Source organism: Rhinatrema bivittatum, chromosome 2 (genome assembly GCF_901001135.1).
Source record: "Rhinatrema bivittatum chromosome 2, aRhiBiv1.1, whole genome shotgun sequence".
NCBI classification, from domain to species: Eukaryota; Metazoa; Chordata; class Amphibia; order Gymnophiona; family Rhinatrematidae; genus Rhinatrema; species Rhinatrema bivittatum.
Genome location: NC_042616.1, coordinates 77,019,245 through 77,038,541, shown reverse-complemented (window position 1 = coordinate 77,038,541; position 19,297 = coordinate 77,019,245). Strand labels below are relative to the sequence as shown.

General features: G+C 45.5%; 1 protein-coding gene across 4 annotated transcripts in view; it reads left to right on the top strand.

The window, feature by feature from the left end:
- Window positions 1-19,297, top strand: part of MINDY4 (MINDY lysine 48 deubiquitinase 4) — a 459,492-nt gene that overhangs the window by 177,564 nt on the left and 262,631 nt on the right. For all 4 annotated transcript variants that reach the window (XM_029588354.1, XM_029588353.1, XM_029588352.1 and 1 more), the window contains one exon: window positions 306-364. In XM_029588354.1, the coding sequence (XP_029444214.1) occupies window positions 306-364 (59 nt within the window). The remainder of the gene's footprint in view (window positions 1-305; window positions 365-19,297) is intronic.

Here is a 19,297-nt window from a genome sequence, read left to right as displayed (position 1 = left end):
AAAAGACCGGGCGAGCATCGAAGGAATTCAAAGAAGCATCCTTGCGGTCCCTGTTGGCGCAAAAGTTTTCCGCATCGGGGCTCCATTTGATGATGTCACCCATATGTGAGGATTAACATCCTACTGTCCTCGGAGAACACCTGTTACAGTTAGGCAACTCTGCTTTGTCTCAGTTTGAGGAACCTTTAAATGAAATTATGAATTTTTTTTCCTTCAGACATTACCATTTTTAAGGTAATTTTCTGGTAGTGCTGCACTGAGGTTTGAATAATGTGCTGTTTCATTTTCTTATTTGTTTTACATAGAAGGATCTCACAATCCATTTCAAATGAAGCTGGCCTTCAGAAGGAAGATGTAATAGTAGGTATGATTCATGTAGTATTTCTTTACAGATAATAAAATTATTCAGGAATGTTAAATTCTGTGAACTAATGTGAATTTTGAACTATGATAAGAAACATTCTTGTTTAAAATATTGTATTTGTTTGACTTCTTGCCTGCTAAGTTGTCAAAATGCACTTAGCAGGTTGCAACAATAAACACATCACATTAGGAACATGTTTTAGTGACAAGGTGAATAATACATCAACAAATTACAAAAGTATATAGCATTTGCTTCCAAACCTATTGGGCGTTCACCCAACGGTACTCCAGAGAGCATTTCTACATTGCTACATTGGGAGGGCTGAGGAGGGATGGTGGCCCTTAAGCTGAACTCAGAGTAGGTAGTTTAATGGAGCGATTTATTTATTATCTTGTGAAGGTCAGAGGAGGTTTTCGATGGTCTAAACAGTTCAATATAGTAGAGGTCTATATGTGGTTTAAATGAGTTCTGGGTTTGCTATTGCTGAAAGCTGCTTCAAAGAGCCAAGATTTCACTGATTTCATAAATATTCGGAGATCTGGGGCAGACCTGATGTACAGAGTAGGGAGTTCTAGAGGTCTGGGGCAGAGCCTGTTAAGGTCCTTTTACTGGTGGTTGTGAGGTGCATGAGGGATGGTGTCACAAGATGGGCTTGAGATGATGAGTGCAGTGAGTGGGCTAGCTTTTAGTGGCAATGTAGCTGTTGAGATAGGTAGGGTTAGATCTCTGAGGGATTTGTAGGCAAGAATCAGTATCTTGAAATTATTGCTGTAAAGTATAGGCAGCTAATGTAAACTTTTCAGGATTGGGATAATTCGATCAAATTTGTTTGCATTCATTATCAGCAGCGTTTTGTAAAACTTGAAGACAGCAACTTAAGGTGTTGAGGATTCTTACATGCATCTGATGAAGTGGACTCTGTCCTCAAAAGCTCATGATTTAATAAATTGGTCAGTCTATATTGTGCCACTCAACTCCTGTCATTTTTGCTACACCAGACTAACATGGCTATCCCTCTGAAGATTTTTCACTATGTACAATATGTTAGAGTAGTCCAAGTATGAAATAACGATGGCTCGAATGGCAGTTGTGAAGGCCATGTTGTCCAGTAATAGGCGGAAATGGTAGAGCTGGCAGAGATGGAAGAAGGCAATTTTGGTTACCACTTGGACTTGAGGGTTAGAGTAGTTCCCCCTAGGGTCATTGTTGGGAGAGGTTGACTAAGGTCCATTTTCCCTGTTCATAACATCTTTGTCTTTTGGGGATTGAGTTTGTTCTGTTGTAGCCATTTAACAGTTTTCTCTAGTGTTTGTTTGAGGTTCATGATGGCTTGATCCTGGTTTGAGCCATTTGAGATTAGTAGCTATATGTCATCAGCATAGGCGTAACTGGAGATGTTACTTTGTCTAATGAGCTTACTCAAGAGGAGAGAATGGAGCTTTGGGGTACTCAACAAGAAAAAGAGTAGGCTTTGGAGAAGCGTATAGCTGTGGAGATAGTTTGGGTGCGGTTTTGGAGAAAAGATGAGACCCAAGTGAGTGCTGGGCCTACCAGCCTAATGTCATGCCGTTGGCTGAGAAGGAGGAGAGAACATAAGAATTGCCTTACTGGGTCAGAATGAGGATCAATGAAGCCCAGTATCCTGTTTCCAACAGTGGTCAATCCAGGTCACACATACCCGGCAGGATCCCAAGGTAGATCCCATGCTATTAACATAGAGATAGACTTGGGAAAAGCGAGTACTTATCTGGTTGACAACAGTTTATGCACGTCTCTTCCAAGAACCTATCTAAATATGTTTTAAACCCAGCTTCACTAGTTGCTTTTACTACATCCTCCATTAATGAATTTTAGAGTTTAATTTTGCATTGAATGAAAAATATTTTTTTCCGATTTGTTTTAAATGTACTATTTATAACTTCATGGAATGCTCCCTAGTTTTTGTAGTATTTGAAAGAGTAAATAACCAATTCACATTTACCTATTCTATTCCACTCATGGTTTTATAGATCCCTATCATATCACCCCCCTCATCCATCTCTTCCCCAAGCTGAACAGCCCTAACCTCTTTAGCCTTTCCTCATAGTGGAGCTGTTTCGTCCCCTTTATTATTTTGGTTGCCCTTCTCTGTATATTTTCCAGTTCAGCTATATATTTTATGTGTTACAGCAACCAGAATGGCACACAGTACTCTAGATACAGTCTCACCATGAAGCAATACAAAAGTAGTAAGACATTCTTCTTTTTTTTTTGTGTAAAATATTTTTATTGTAACAAAAAAAGGTTTGTGTACAAACTCCAGTTAACCAAATAACTTCCATGCCTGGATAGTACAACATTTACAAAGCAACAGAATTTCCCCTTTATGCTTTTCCAAAATCTGATTCCCAGTCATTCTCTAGCACTCTCAACATAACCACACTCACACATTCTCTAAACCACTCTTACCACTTGGAGAATAGAACCCAAAACATCTACTAATTGCAGTTAAAGTAATCTTAACATATATGCCCAAAACTGAAAATAATGTTTTTGTTTCATTAAAGATAAATGACCATCTAATTCTTGTTTAAGTTTTTCTAAATTAGCATAGATTTTCATTTCTGATTTCCAGAGGTTAATAGAGGGTACATCCTCATTGTGCCAGCAAGAAAGAATAACCTTTTTCGCTATTGTCAATGAAATACTAATTAGTTTCACACTACCAGCGGGTAATACTAGGGATTTATCAGCTATGTACAGATATGTCATTTTACCACTCCAGAGTCTTGTTTTCCCTAATAACTTGTCAAAAATATCATGAATTTGTCTCCAGTATCCCTGCAGACTGACATTCTGTAAACATATGATACAAATCTTCAATGCAACAATTACATTTAAGATATAGATCTGAAGTCCACATATGCATTTTTACTCTCCAAAGACAAGTAACATACAAACGATGAAGAATTTTGTACAGTAGTCCTCTCAGATTTGCTGGTGGAATATATCTGTGAAGAGCTGAAATAGTTGCAAGAATATCATGCTCGTCAAGTTGGATGCTTAGTTCAGCTCCCCATAAATTGGTCAGCTTGCTCAAATGCGAATTTGGTGTGAATTGTTTAACATCCATATACCAATTTTATTAAATTTGGGTATAGTTTCAATAAAAGTCTCCTCTTCTTCTGTAATGTTATAGATTTTAGATCCTTTCCTGCTATATTTGAGCAATAATGCCTGGATTAAAGATAAGCAAAGAAAGTTTTATTGGAAATCTTCCATTCTTCATGTAATTGTTGAAAAAAATATAAGCTTGAGCTTGCAGCCTGAACTTGTTGGCCCAAGCAGTTAGTCCTTTTTCCTTCCAGTCTTGGAAAAGTCCACATTCCACACCACTTGGGAAGTTCTGATTGCTAGTCATAAATATAAATCGGAATATTTGAGGTGATCTTTGATTCAATGTCCTTCACCATCTCCAAGCCTTTTTTAAATGCTAGAATCCAGAAACCCCATCTATCAGACAAATATTTTTGATTTGCAAAAGTGTAGTATGTTAACAAGGTTTCATGGTCTAATAAACTCTCCCAATAAATTATCAGTATCAGACTTTTGGTGGAAGGACACCCATTCTTGTATATAACATAATAAGGAGGCTATATTATAAGCCCTTAAATCTGGTAATGCTAACCCACCTACTTTATCTTTACATAAAATATTGTATTTCGATCTTGCTCTCTTTTTCTGCCAAATAAAGGATATTAAAGCAGATCCAAAGCTGGATAATTCTGCAACTTGAATCCACACAGGAAGCATTTGAATACCAGAGAGTATCTTTGGTAGGATTACTATCTTCATCACCGCGCATCTGCCCATTAGTGTGATCGGATAACCCATCCATTTAAAAAGATGGCCTTTACATTTCAAGAAAAGTTGATAAATTTCCTCCTCTGTGTGGGTTAGCCAAATATCCAAGTATTTTAGTGCTGACACATTCCAACTGAGAAGGAAAGGTACCTCACATCTATTTTTCAGCGACAGCAATAAAGCAAGACATAGGGTTTCCCATAAACAATAGCATATCATCTGCAAAAAGACTGATTTTTATCAATTTCTTTTTCAAAATGACACCCTGGAAACCCTCCATATTTCAAAATTTAATCGCCAAGGGTTCTAATAACACATAATTCCAGAGCATATCCAACTTCGTGACGAATCCCTCTTCATATCTTACATTTTCTAGATAATGTGCCATTAACCTGAAACTGTGACCAAGGTTCCAAATATAATAGCTGCACTGAGCGCATAAAAATAATTTTAAATCTAAATTTTTTAAGTAACCACCACATATGTGACCACTCAACTCTCTCAAAGGCTTTTTCTGACTCTAAATTGACCAACATATCGTCAGCATTATCCAATTTAGTTGCATGTAAAGCTAACACTTTTTAAATATATTGGTGGAGGAATGATGCCCTTTAATGAACCCTGTTTGGTTAGAGTGCACAATATTTTGAATTTCTTAGCATCTAGTCAGATAAATCCAGATCCAATGGGTTATGCACTTCTACCACAGATGGAGACAGAGCAAAGCTGACATCACAATAAATGTACTCTTGCAATGAAATCAGCCTGCCAGTATTCTCCATCTCCAGCAGATGGTGGACGTGCATCTCCCTTCTGAGGATTGCTTTAAGTTCTGGAAGGAGAAAGAAACAAGGAAATTTAATTCACCACACTCTCCTGCAGTGATGCCAAATGGTCCCTCCCCCAGTTGAGAATTCCTGAGGGAATTTCCAAGGTCCCTCAGATGAGTAACTGGCCTTTGAGCTGGCGTGGACTTAGTTGTAAAAAAAAAAGCTGAAAGGCAAGTGAGTGCAGGCAGCTGAATGTGGTGGTAATGATATTTACCCTCTCCCCTCACAGCTGGAGACCATGCTTGTACTCAGCCGGAATGGGCTGAGCTCAGGTAAAGCTTTGTAAAATTGAGAAGAGAAGGGGATTTGATTAGGCATACCTCCCTTCCCCCCTCTCTGGTCTCCTTGTTCGGTGAACAATCCAATGGCTGTTCCCACCTCTGGTGGTGTTAGGAATCAGGGGGGCAGCCTGGCGGGTTGAGCAGCTCTTGCAGCTAGGCCCTGCTCCGAGGCTCGGCTGGTTCACCATGTGGTAGGCCATAGTGGCACTTTTGCGCAATTTTTGTGCACCATTTGCTGCCCTTTTCAGTTCCATTGGATCGTGACTTGTGCACCTGACTGTGCGGCCTGTTGTGCGTTTTGGTTGTGTGCCCAGTTGAGCACCTAGCTGGGTGCCTAGTTCAGCGCCTAGTTAAGACCATAGGAGTGCCTACCAGGGCGCCCAAATTGTGGGCACTCGCACACGCCTTTTTTTACACCCATATGCATGAACACAATTGTTTTTATGCACATTCCCTGCATGTCTGTTATTGTTTAGGATAGTTGTGGGTGGATCCTTGGGCCGGTGGCAGATGACCACGCACCCGGGGGAAGATCCTGAGAGGGACCACGGGTCAGGTTCAGAGTTTGGAGACAGACACACACTAGTTCTTTTATTAAGCAGTGTATTGAACCACCAGAGGTGGCAGTAGTGAGCTGGAAGCACCCGGCTGGGCTGTAGTCCCTCAAATACTGGAACAGCGATCCCAGGATGGCAGAGCTATAGAGAAACTAAGTATAGTGAGCAGGCAGGGTATGCAGAGTTCAGGTATAGAACCTTAATGGTAACCCTCACACAATAGTCTTTTGAAGCAGCTCAGGAGCTGGAATGGATTAGGCCCTCGAGGAGCGAGTACCTGGTTCCAGGGAAAGCTCTGAGAGAAGGATGGTAACTCACTGGTGTTGTAGGCAGCGATGACTTCCTGGCAGAAGTGGTATTTCGAAGCAGGTCTGAGAACGTGGGCCTTCGAGGAGCGAGTACCGGTTCCAGACTACGACCTGAAAGGCAAAAGAGAAATGAGGCCCCCGAGGAGCGGGTACCCCTGGTAAGTCCGAGGAGGCAGCAAGGAGCGTAAGAAACCTTTCCTTTCCTTGCTAACTCGATTAGTTAGCAAATTCAGAGACCTTAAATATCCGGTGCGGATGACGTCAACTCAGGGGGACTCCCCTGAGGTTTGCGCCACTGCTGGTACTTGAGTCAGGGCCGCGCCGCGTGCACGGGGCCCTTAGGCTTCTGGGAAACATGGCGGAGTGCAGCGTCATGCCAGTCCGGAAACACCGGAGGAGGGCGGCAAGATGATGCCGCGGCAGCCAAACATCCAACAAGCAGAGAGGGAGTCACCACAGAGGTATGGTGAGCGGCTTGGAGACGTCGAGCAGCGACGGTCGCAACAGTACCCCCTTCAAAGGGTGATTTCCTCTTCGGGTACCAGGCTTGGGTTTTGAAGGATGCGCGATGTGGAACTGACGAAGCATCTCTTTGTCCAGGATATTGGTCTGAGGCTCCCAAGAGTTTTCGGGGGCAAAACCTTCCCATTTCAGAAGGTATTCAAAGTATTGCCTCTTTTACGAACATCCATAATCTCTTCGACTTTGAATTCTAAGTCATCTTCTGCATTGATGACAGGTGGGTCTTGAGATTTGGAAGAGAAATCGCTGAGAATGAGCGGTTTCAGAGTGAAATGTGGAAAGCATATAAATATCAGCAGCAGTGGATTGAGCAGCTAGGGACGTCACTGAGCTTCAGTGGAAGTGACGATGCTGGGGAACGTCCATAACCCACCTCAAATGGTGACTCAGTAGTGGATCTTTCAATTTGATGAGGGGTCTCCTCCAGTCTTCCACTAGACGTCTGAGAATGAAGTTGCCTCCTGCCCCTGTCCACTAGGGCAGGAGTCTGAACCGTGACGAGTCTGTAGGTCAAGGAGACTGGGAGAGAGAGGGAGGAGAAGGCGCAGTATGGCCTAAGAACAGTCCTCCTGCAGGACTTAGGCCCGTCCGTTTTCCGGACGAATGGAGCATGTAGAGACATCATGGCCGGGCTGACCACAGTACATGCAAAGGCCACGCTTCTTCCGAAGTCTTCTTTCTTTGGAAGTCAAACGTCCTTGACCAAGTTGCATTGGTTCATCTTTATCAGCAGCAAGGATTCCTGGAACCATCCGAGGTGCAGATGTAGCACTAGCCTGTTTCGACCCAGGTAACACCTTAGGCCAGAGTTCCTTCATCTTGTCCCGGAGTCGGGGATCAATCCGAGTGGCCAAGGCTACTAATTTGTCCAGCGAGTCAGGTGTTTCGCGAGCAGCCAGCTCGTCCTTTAAACGGGTATCCAGGCCTCTGCAAAAGAGAGTCTTGAGACAATTGGGGTCCCAGCGGAGTTCCTTTGCAAGAGTTTTGAACTCTATGGCAAATTCAGCCAAAGATCTGTTGCCTTGTTTCAATTCAACCAAAGCAGAACCGACTACAGATGTTCGAGCAGAGTCTTTGAAAACGGATTTAAACAAGTCCATAAATCCTTTTATGTCCTGCAAAATGGGGTCCTTGCATTCCCACAAGGTAGATGCCCAAGACAAGGCCCTATCATCCAGGTATGAAAGGATGTAGGTAGTCTTGGAGAGAGCCGTAGGAAACAATGATGGATGTAAGGCAAAATGCATGCAGCACTGGTTTAAAAAGCCCCGGGTCTTCTAGATTTCTCCGGAAAAGCGGATTGGAACCGCCAGTGGTACAGCAGTCTTTAAAGTTACTTCCTGTAACTGACCTTCATGGTTGGAAGCTGTGCCTTGAATCTTCTGTGTGTGTAGCTGATGAAACGCTGAAGCAAGTTTCTCCAAGGCATCTTGCTGCTCCACAATGCGCTGGGCCAGGCCCGGTATGGCGTGCAAGGCATTGAGTTGTGCCGGATCCATGGAATTAGCAATCTGTTATTGTTTGGGATAGTTGTGGGTGGATCCTTGGGCCGGTAGCAGATGACCACGCCCCCGGGGGAAAATCCCGAGAGGGACCACCAGTCAGGCTCAGAGTTTGGAGACAGACACACACTAGTTCTTTTATTAAACAGTGTAATGAGCCACCAGAGGTGGCAGTAGTGAGCTGGAAGCGCCCGGCTGGGCTATCGTCTCTCAGATACTGGAACAGCGATCCCAGGATGGCAGAGCTGTAGAGAAACTAAGCATAGTGAGTAGGCAGGGTATGCAGAGTTCAGGTATAGAACCTTGATGGTAACACTCACACAATAGTCTCTTGAAGCAGCCCAGGAGCTGGAATGGATTAGGCCCTCCATGAGTGAGTACCTGGTTCCAGGGAAAGCTTTGAGAGAAGGATGGTAACTCACTGGTGTTGTAGGCAGCGATGACTTCCTGGCAGAAGTGGTATTCAGAAGCAGGTCCGAGATCATGGGCCCTCGAGGAGCGAGTACCGGTTCCAGACTGTGACCTGAAAGGCAAAAGAGAAACGAGGCCCCCGAGGATCGGGTACCCCTGGTAAGTCCGATCAGGCAGAGTAGCTAGGAGCATAAGAAACCTTTCCTTTCCTTTCCTTGCTAAATCGATTAGTAAGCGAATTCAGAGACCTTAAATATCCGGTGCGGATGACGTCATCTCAGGGGGATGCCCCTGAGGTTCGCGCCACTGCTGGTACTTGAGTCGGGGCTGCGCGCGCGCCCTTAGGCTTCTGGGAAACATGGCGGAGTGCAGCGTCTTGCCGGTCCGGGGATGCCAGAGGAGGGCGGCAAGATGACGCAGCAGCAGCCAAACATCCAACAAGCAAAGAGGGTGTCACCACAGAGGTAAGGTGGGCGGGGTGGAGACGTTGGGCAGTGACGGTCGCAACAATGTCCTGTTGGTGCTCAAGTTGGGCGCTTATTTTGGCACAGTATCATGAGCCTTAACTGATGGCACCTGTAGCGAAGAAACCTAAGTGTCCTGTGTATGGCGTGTCATAATCGGGCATATCAGCCTGACATTCCTTCTAACTTGTGTCAGCACTGTTTGGAGGCTCAGGGGGAATTACTCTTCTCTGATTTTACTAAGCCTGGTTGTTCCCAGCCTGATGAAGGTCTGGGTAAAAACAGGTCAGGAGTGGTACCTGATCTTGGATCTCCCTTACCTGGTTTGTCAGTGCCTTCTGGATTTGGCATGTATCCTTCTGTCTTTTCTTGGATGGAATTTTTTTCAATGATTGCAATCCTTTCTTCAGGCACAAACCGCAGTCCTGTCCAATCTTGCCAGATCAGAGTTGCAGGTGGTGACTTCTCACGCGTGTGGTACTACAGTTAAGCGCTGAAGTACACCTAGTTCGGCAGCAGTCTTCTCAGTAGGGATCCCGATGAAACAGATGATGAGACCTATCCTGACTCTCTGGAGGATGGGGAAATTCCTCCGGGACTGGAACCGTATAGGACTATGTTGCGGTTCTTTTATAGAGATTTCTCAGACATTAAAGATGCTGGGAGTACCTGGGGCTGATTCCATGTCTTAGCCAAAGAAAAATCCCATTTTGGTTTCTTTGCTCAAAGTCTCTTGTTTTTTTCCTGTTATAGAAGCTATTCAAGAATCGATTGATCATTAGTGGGGTGTTCCAGAGACTAATTTCAAGGGGGTAGAGTTTTGAAAGGCCTGTACCCCCTAGATCCAGTGGCGAGAGAGCATTTGCGTTTTCCAAAAGTAGACGTGTTTGTCTGTGCTGTCTCCAAGCGGATGACTATCCCCATGGAGGGAGGAGCGGCCTTGAAGGATGTGCACGATAGAAGGATTGAGGCCATCCTTAAGCCAGCATATGAAGCAGTGGCAGTGACCATAGCTTCTTATTGTTCCCTGGTGGCTCACACTTGTTTGCTTCTCTGTCAGGAGGTCGATGATTCTGGAGTGAATTCCAAGGCAGTTATGGAGCCAGAGGCTGCCTTTTTGGCAGATGCGGGCTACGATTTGGTCCACACATCAGCCAGAGGGGTGGCTTTGGTGATAGTGGCCAGGCAATAGTTATGGCTAAGAAATTGGTCGGCTGATGCGACCTCCAAGGCTAACCTTGCAAAATTGCCATTTAAAGGCTCACTCTTGTTTGGGAGAGAGTTGGAGAAGCTGGTCAATAAGTGGGGCAAATCCCCGATTCCTTAGTTGCCGGAGGATAAGAAGCAGATGCCGCGCTTCTTTGGCATGTTAGGGGACCCAACATTTTTGACCCTACAGAGGAGTGACCTTTCAGAGGAGTTGACCTTTTGGTAGGTCTCAGTCCTTTCATCCCAGATAGCCCAGATGGGGCGCAGGCTCGGGTAGCAGAGTCTCCCGAGCCTCTCAATTAAGGTTTGCCAAGCCACCCCCCTGGAACAGGAGATAGGGAGCACCTCTCTCTCTTTTATCAGAGGTATGTCGAAGTCACATCGGACCAGTGGGTCCTGGAGGTGATATGAGAGGGATATGTGCTGGAATTTTGTAGTGTTCCTCGGGACATGCTCATGGTATCTCCCTGCCACACCTCACAGAAGAAGCAGGCAGTGGAGAGTACATTGTCAAGGCTACTCAGTCTCTGGGCTGTGGTCCCAGTGCCCACGTCTCAAGAAAATATGGGTCGATATTCCATTTAATTCATTGTGCCCAAGAATGAGTCTCTAGAGTTTTAGGTTACGTTTAGTGTTTCTTCTGTTAACTGGCATCATTGTTCCATGTATCGCCTTAGAGCGAATTTGAAGTTTCATTGTAAACCGATATGATTTGTACTTTTACAGGAATGTCGTATAGAAAAAAAAATTAAATAAATAAGAAGGAGGGTTCCTTTCATCCCATCCTGGACCTCAAAGGACCCATCCTGGACCCTGTCATTTTCGAGTGGCTCATTTTCCCATGGAAACATTGTGCCCAGTGATAATGGGCATGTAGTGTACTTGCACATTCCCATCTGACTAGAGCACCAAAGATTTCTGCACTTCGGGGTTTTAGGATGCCATTATCAGTTTCAGGCGTTGCCTTTTGGTCTGGCCACAGCACCCAGAACTTTTTCCAAGGTTATGGTGGTGGTGGTGGTGGCGGCAGAGTTGAGAAAGGATGGAATCCTGGTACACCCATACTTGGACCACTGTCTGATTCAGGCCAGGTCTCTGGAAGAGAGCCGCCTGGTGACCCTCAAGGTAATCTCCCTCTGCAGGAGCTTGGATGGGAGGTGAACCTGGCCAAGAACAGTCTTCAACCATATCAGTCACTAGTGTTAGGTTCGACACGAGGCAGGGCAAGGTTTTCCTGTCGGAAGCTTGTATTCAGAAGTTGATGGCACAAGTGTATCTGTTGATAAACACTATACACCCGACAGCTTGGTCCTATCCACAGGTACTCAGTTTGATGGCGAGTCACCTGTGGTACCATGGAAGTGGTACCCATGGGCGACAGCGCATAAGCATCCTCATCGGTGCTTCCTGCTGTCTTGTTGGAGTCCACAGTCTCAGGATTATTCGATTCGGCTCCACCTACTGATGGAAGTCTGCTCTCAATTACATGTTGGTAACAAGCGGATCATCTAAGAAAGGGAGTTTCCCTAAAATCACTGGACTGGTTAGTACTCATGATGGATGCGAGCCTCCAAGGTTGGGGAGCTCACTATCAGGAAAATCAATCAGCTGGAAGCCCAGATAGTCCGGTTGGCATCCTTGCAGTTCAGTGGTAGGTTGAAGGGTCGAGATGTACGGATAATGGTGGACAATGCAACAACCGTGGCTTACATCAATCGGCAGGGAGGAACCAAGAGCCAGTGATTGTCGCAGGAGATAGACCAACTTATGGAATGGGTGGAAGTGCATCTTCAGGAAATCTCGGCCTCGCACATTGCAGGAAAAGCCAATGTGAGAGCAGACTTTCTCAGTAGGGAGATTCTGGACCCAGAAGAATGGATATTGTCAAATGAGGCATTTTAGCTGATAGTGGATCGCTGTGGCCTTCCGTTTCTAGTACAGAGTATATTTTGCATTCCTTGAATTGATGTTTCTTAACAAATTAGCCAAAAGCCTGCCAGATTTGTTTCCCCATTGAAACAGTCAAAACTGATAATAAAGGAAATTCTGTTCGGCTTTGATGTCATTCAGTTCTCTATGAATGCTTTTCAATTTTTGTTTGCTCTCTTGTGTAGAGTAACATATGTTTCTACTCAGAACCCCCAACATTTGTATAAATTCTAAAACTTTTTGTTTTGCAATTTTCTTTTCCCGATTTGATATGAAATAAAATATCCATGGAGGACAGCTTTAGCACATTGCCAAAGGTCAACGCATATATGTCTGGTATATTATTCTCTAAGTTATACTCCTGCCACTTCTCAAGTAAGAATTTTTTAAAACCCTTATCATTCTATAATGGTGACATTTTCCTTACTGATCTGCCTATTTTGTTTACCTGTGTAAGTTAGCCTGAGTGATATTATAGAGTGATCAGAGTACGGGACCTCAAGTTTCTCACAGGACAAGCAGGATGGTAGTCCTCACAAATGGGTGACATCGAGGATGGAGCCCTGTACGGAAAACTTTTCTGTCAAAGTTTCAACAAGCTTTGACTGACACTAGCACACTGGGTGCACTGAGCATGCCCAGCCTGCAATTATCCCTGTGAGCCACAGGTGTCTCCCTCAGTCTTCTTTTTTCCGCTCTGCAGTCAGCATAGCGGTTGGAGCTCTGTGAGGATTTTTTAACTAATTACCTCATGGAAACACTTAACTTTTCACTTCAAAAAACACTTTTCCCTGCACAGGTCTCCCTCCGCGTACGTTTTTACGACGCTCGGTGAGTACTAATTCTTATTTTTCGGTCGGTTTCTGTCACTATCTTAAGGCTGTTAACTGACTGAAGCCTTCCCTTCCCCCATTTTTCAGTTAGCTTTAAACAGCTTGCGAGTATCTCTGTGACACTCTGCTTGCTTATGCTAGTGGGGTAGGGATTTTTTCCTTAACTTTAGGACCTCTGTAGCTTCAAGTCCTTCGTTCCCTGGTACCCTCACGCAGTCGATACCCTATCGCTACACCGGGACCCTCCTAAACCGCCCTGGGCTTTTATATGTCATCAGCGCCCCTCCCCCCACGGTGCCCTGATGCCTTTATCCATGTTTTTTGCTTTTCAGTGCTACCAGGCTTTTTCCTCCTACGCACTGTTTTTTTTCCTTGGGCTTCCTCAGTGCCATCCCTACCCGGATGCATGCCATTGACGCACACGCTGTTAGTCACTGCCATGCATACTCGGGTCGCCGCCACCGCTGCCCGAGACACTTTTTAACGATCCCAGGGTCACTTCATCGATGCCACCCCCCCTTTTGGGGATGCCATCGATGCCCCATCCTCCCCACCGATGTCCAGCCCTTTTCCATCGGTGGGCATCGGTGCCACATCGATTCGTCGGTGGGCATCGATGCCGGATGGTCCCCATCGGTGGACATCGGTGCCGGATGGTCCCCATCGATGGACATCGGTGCCGGATGGCTTGTCCGTCGATGGCATTGGTGCCGGATGGCCGTCCGTCGATGGCATCGGTGCCAGGTCCTTTTGCATCGATGGACAACCGATGCCCAGGTGTTTCATCCATGGGCATCTATGTTAGAATGCATCCATCGAGGGCAGTCGATGCCAGGCTGCTCCCATCGGTGAAATTCGATGCCCAGGTGGGTCCCATCGGTGGGTATCCATGCCGGCTCGATTCCGTGGATGGGCGTTGATGCCAATGCCAGCCTTATGGCTGGCATCGATGCCCATGCCGATTCCAGGACTGGCGTTGATGCCGGGATGGAATTCATCGACTGGGAGATCCATGCCATCGATTCCATACGTGTCCATATCGATGCCACCGACACACGTGTCTGGGGCACCGATGCCATGTACACTTGGAAATCTGAGTCTGTCCAAATCGATACCGTCAACGTCTGTGGCCCTATAGTTGATGCCCGTGGCCATGCCACAAACGGCATAAATGCCTACCTCCATGCATCGATGCCCTCGACACCTCCGTTTTCCTTCGGTGTCCTTGACGCCCTATTGATTCGACTTCGACTCAGTCGATGCCGGTATCTTTTTCAATAACGGCAATGTTTTTCGATTATTCGATTCCACATCGTTTCAAAGATACCTATGCCACTGCTGTCAGTGCCCGTCACTGTCATCATTCTCCTGGCCAGTCATCGACGATTTTTCATACCCATTTTGATGATATCCTCGAAGCCCCTTAGGTTGCCTTCAATATCGTCAATACCGACATAGCACCGCCACATAATACCCTCGCCTCCTCACATTGCTCCACGCTTTGGGTTCTTTTTTAAGCCCCGTATTAGCTTAAGACACTCCATTGTGTCAGGAGCAGAGCAGGCGTGCTGACAGTTCGTCATCGATCGCCTTCCAGGACGACGAGGGCTTCCATCTCGGCGCTGGGGAAAGACCGGGCCGAGCACCGTGGCACCCATCATCGCCGACATCGTGATCGCCACTGACGCCATCCAGCACATCGGTGCCATCCTTCTCCAGGCTGGACAACGCTCGGGCAGAGCGACATCACCACTGCCATCAGCACTGTTCTTACAGTTTTGGCAGTCCTTGGTGATCCAGAACTTCCGGATCCAGGTCCGACAGCTTCTGCATTGGCGTCACGACACATTGAGCCGCTGTGACGAGGGAAGGGAACATGAGTTCCGTTAGGGCTCCTCTGTTCCTGGCGTGCCCCACCGTCAAGTGGTGTGGGACTATGGCCATCTGTTACACTTAGCAGTCTAAACGCCACTCACGCCTGGCCTGTCTCCTCTGTACCTGTGCCACCATACCGGGTTTCAGAGCGAGATGGACGTTTACGTCCCCGGCCTTACCCTCGAGGACTCCGGAGACCGTCGGAGTCAACAATCTTCACCGGCTCGTCTTGCGGCGATCCACGTCGGATGGTAAGTACCCCGCTTCGGCGGCATTCCCATAGAGTTGTGTTCTCCCATTCGGACCGTGGTTCGAAAAGTTCTGGGTCATGTGCCTTTTAGAACTGTATTAGTGTCACATATCGCTATGTTAGCTATGTTAGCCACAATATCAGGAGAACCCCTCTATCTTCTTGGGATTGCAGCAGGGCTTCTTCTCTTGTCAGTAACAAGTCCCTGTGCCGACCAATGCTCTGACTCTTGGTTCCCTCCCAACCAAGGTCCAGCTGCATTGGCTGATCTGCTAAACATGAGATTCAGCAACCATTGCCCCATGTACAAGTCCACCTTGAGGCCTGGCCACAGGTCTCAGTGTCTCCTTGTACAGCATACAGAAATGCGGGTACCACTTACCGCTCACACACCTGCAGGAGCCTACATGATATCCTCCATTGGGACACCTCCTGGTCTCCCATCTGGTCAGATATCAGAGCGGCCACCCCACCTTGTACCAAAGTCCCGGTACACTCCCCCAGGCGCTACGAAGTGCAGAGGGGAGAAGGGAGGGGGGTTGGGGAGTTTTAATTGCACTATTCTTTCTTTTAACAGAAAATAGTTACTCTCCGCACATCCTGGACCTAAGAAAATCCAACTTTCTTTAGACGTCACAGGTACAATGGTATCTTTGGTTACCATCACTCCATACTGCAGTAAGTACATTATTTTAATGTTTCTATGTGCTTTATGGTGAGTCAACATTACAACCCCAAGCTCTGCCGCTGGCACCAGCTTCGGTAAGTGAACTGTCTCTTGCATCACTGTTGGTGAATGCTGTTTTCTCTGCGGAGTGTAACATCATTCACTTTCCTTGCATAGACTACTGCTAACCACTTTCAGTACATGCAAGGAGCTCTCACTTTTTTCAGGACTCGCTATACATTTACTAACTGGGATTACTGTCACTGCCATAAATCCCTTCTGTAACACTTCTGGACACCACAGTCTTAAGACCCTCTTGTCCAGCATGCGCACAGACATTCTGATACATTGTTATATGTCCCTGCGCATATTTTCCATAACCTCAGCTTTTCAACTTTTCATGGTTGGGCTATGGGGTTTCTTCCCACTATGCATTTTTCTCATAATTCAAAACTGCTATGGGTTATATTCAGTGACATTCTATACTCAATGGACCTAAGTGGTTTCATTGCTTTCGTCCCTGATTCTTATCCCAGTTCGAACTAGGACCTAGTCTCCTTCGACTCATGCTCGCAATTCCTTAGGGTTATAAAGTTTCTCCTGAAAGCTGTCAACCCATTATGCATCTATTGCACTCCAGCATAGTTTCTCATAAACTTCCTGGACGTTGCACCCATGAGTTATGCCCTTATGCCTTCCAATACTGCTTTTGCAACAATTCTTTGTGCATACAGACAGACAGCATAGGAACAATGTGCTTTCCAACTCATAAGCACGCATTACCTCTTAGCTGCTCTGCTAGACAGCTGCGCAGCTCTACCCTTGGCCCTTGTTCACTTCATGCGTCCTTGGGCCACATATCTAAGAGATTTAATGAACGCTCTATCAGACCTTCTCCACGTAGGTTCTATCCTCTCGAATGGTCTCAATTACATGTGTACAGGGCAAATCTTTTAACGCTGAGTTTAACTAAACTTTCCTCGGCGTCTGCATCATTCCATACGATGCACAGGTTCTGCTCCCTGCACATGTTTCCTATGCGTTCCCTTAGATGCCTTTTCTTCCATCAAAGGCCTCTTCAATATATCTCTTCTGCTGCCTCTCGTAGCCAGCATTCTTCTAATGTTGAACTGGGATGGGGTTCAGTATTCTTTTCCCCACTCCCTGACTGAGATCAGTATGCTTTCCCATACTTCTCAATCCATCATATCAGTAACCTTTTATTCTCTCACCAGTCAGTCCCAAATCATAGACTTACTGATGTTCTTAGGTTCTGGTAGCGTCACAAAACCTTCTAAACATAAATCTTGCCGTTTAATATGGCAGGCTTTACCTCCTGACGCTAAAAAAAAAAAAAAAAAAAAGAGGTATTACCCCTTTTACTTTTCCACCATTTTTTCTTACTCCCTCGGATTCTGTTCTCCAGACATCCTCCACATAGATACACCTTTCTCTTAGGAGGTGTATCGTTTTGGGAGTTGGGTTCCCGTTTTCGGTAATCCTCTCTGAGTCGGCTTACCATGGATTATCCACTGATCAAGCCGCCTCTATTTCTCTAATCACGGAATGAACATATATATTCTCCTTATAAGTCTCATACATTCTACGTTTGAGCCTTTCCATTCCTCTCTTCCACAGTTTGGCAAGGGAACTTCTTTCCCTCTTAATGTCATTCCTGCCAGCAGGGTCCGTGAGTTATGCACTCTTTCCATACTCACCTGACTCCGTTCCTCTGCCACTGAGTAGTTCTACGCATTCAACTTTCTATCCTTTTCAGGTAGATGTTGTATCTCCTTTCCTCAGGAAATACTCTATTAATTTTTCCTAACCTCTCTCTCTCGCCCTAGGGAGAGACTGGGTTTTCCACATTCCTGGACAGTAATGCTGCGCTTACATTCTATCTACATTGCACTGCATTCCATGTGAATTCCACTTGACTCTTTCCTTCATGCAAGGGTCAAGCTGCTACTTCCAGTGGCCACACAGACCTAATCCTTCTGATTAAGTGGTCTATATTTCCTTTCCTACCAACAAGCAGACATTTCACTACAACACTGTGGGTATCCACATACTGTTGTGTCCGTCTTAGCCTTAACAGCTTCCCTTTGGTTACTGCTGCTTGTACTTTTTATCAGGTTGCAGCCTGGAGTCCTCTCCATACCTTCGCAGCCTATTATTGCTTACATTTGACTAGCCGGCATGCTCCATGTTTGGCCAGTCCGCCTACTCTTACTTTTTTCAATTCACTACCCAACATCCTTCCACGAACCCATTATGGTGTTGCGGATGCCCTCCGTTCCCATTTCCACCTCAGTCGTTACGCCTTTGCGCATCTGCGGTGTATCTGGTGCATTCCCGGGCATCCTCAGCTCGGTACTCACCCATTTGTGAGGACTACCATCCTGCTTGTCCTGTGAGAAAGCAAATGTTGCTTACCTGATGTAACAGGTGTTCTCACAGGACAGCAGGATGTTAGTCCTCACGAAACCCGCCCACCACCCCGCGGAGTTGGGTCTGTATACTTTTATTTTAGTTTCGCTTGCGCTTTTTAGCTATAAGACGAGACTGAGGGAGACACCTGTGGCTCACAGGGATAATTGCAGGCTGGGCATGCTCAGTGCACCCAGTGTGCTAGTGTCAGTCAAAGCTTGTTGAAACTTTGACAGAAAAGTTTTCCGTACAGGGCTCCATCCTCGATGTCACCCATTTGTGAGGACTAACATCCTGCTGTCCTGTGAGAACACCTGTTACATCAGGTAAGCAACATTTGCTATTTCACATGTCATGATTTTACCAAATCATCTTTCAGGCACTAAGATGTAATCTAATCTAGAGTACATGACATGAGCGTGAGAATAAAATTAATATTCCATATCATCTATATGAAGCATTTGCCAGGACTCCACCAACTGAAGTTCCTACATTTGAAAATCAGTACCTGTACTTTTTGATTTTTCTTTGGCTGCTTAGTTGACTTGCAGTCAATAAAGGGATTATCAGTAACATTAAAATCACCCCCAGTTATATAGGCATACTCTGTCCAACTGGACAATCTGGCAACCAAATTTGAGAAAAACCCATGTGAATATTTAATGGGTGCATGCACATTTATTGGCAACATTTTTGTTTCATAAAGGCATTCAAATACAACAACATTTTTGTCTTCCTTGTCAGATAATTGTAGTTTGAATTGAAATGGTAGGGTTTTATTAATTAATATGGCTACCCTTCTCTGTCTAGTGGAAAAGGAAGAATAGTATCAATGACCTACCCATTTTCTGTGTATTTTAGTATGCTCTGAATCATTCAAATGTATTTCTTGACGGAAAACAATATCTGCTTTAATCTTTAACTTCAATAAAAACTTCTCTCTTTATGTGTGAATGTAATCCCTCTACATTAAGGGGCGGATTTTAAAAGCCCTGCGCCGGTGCGCCTATTTTGCATAGGCC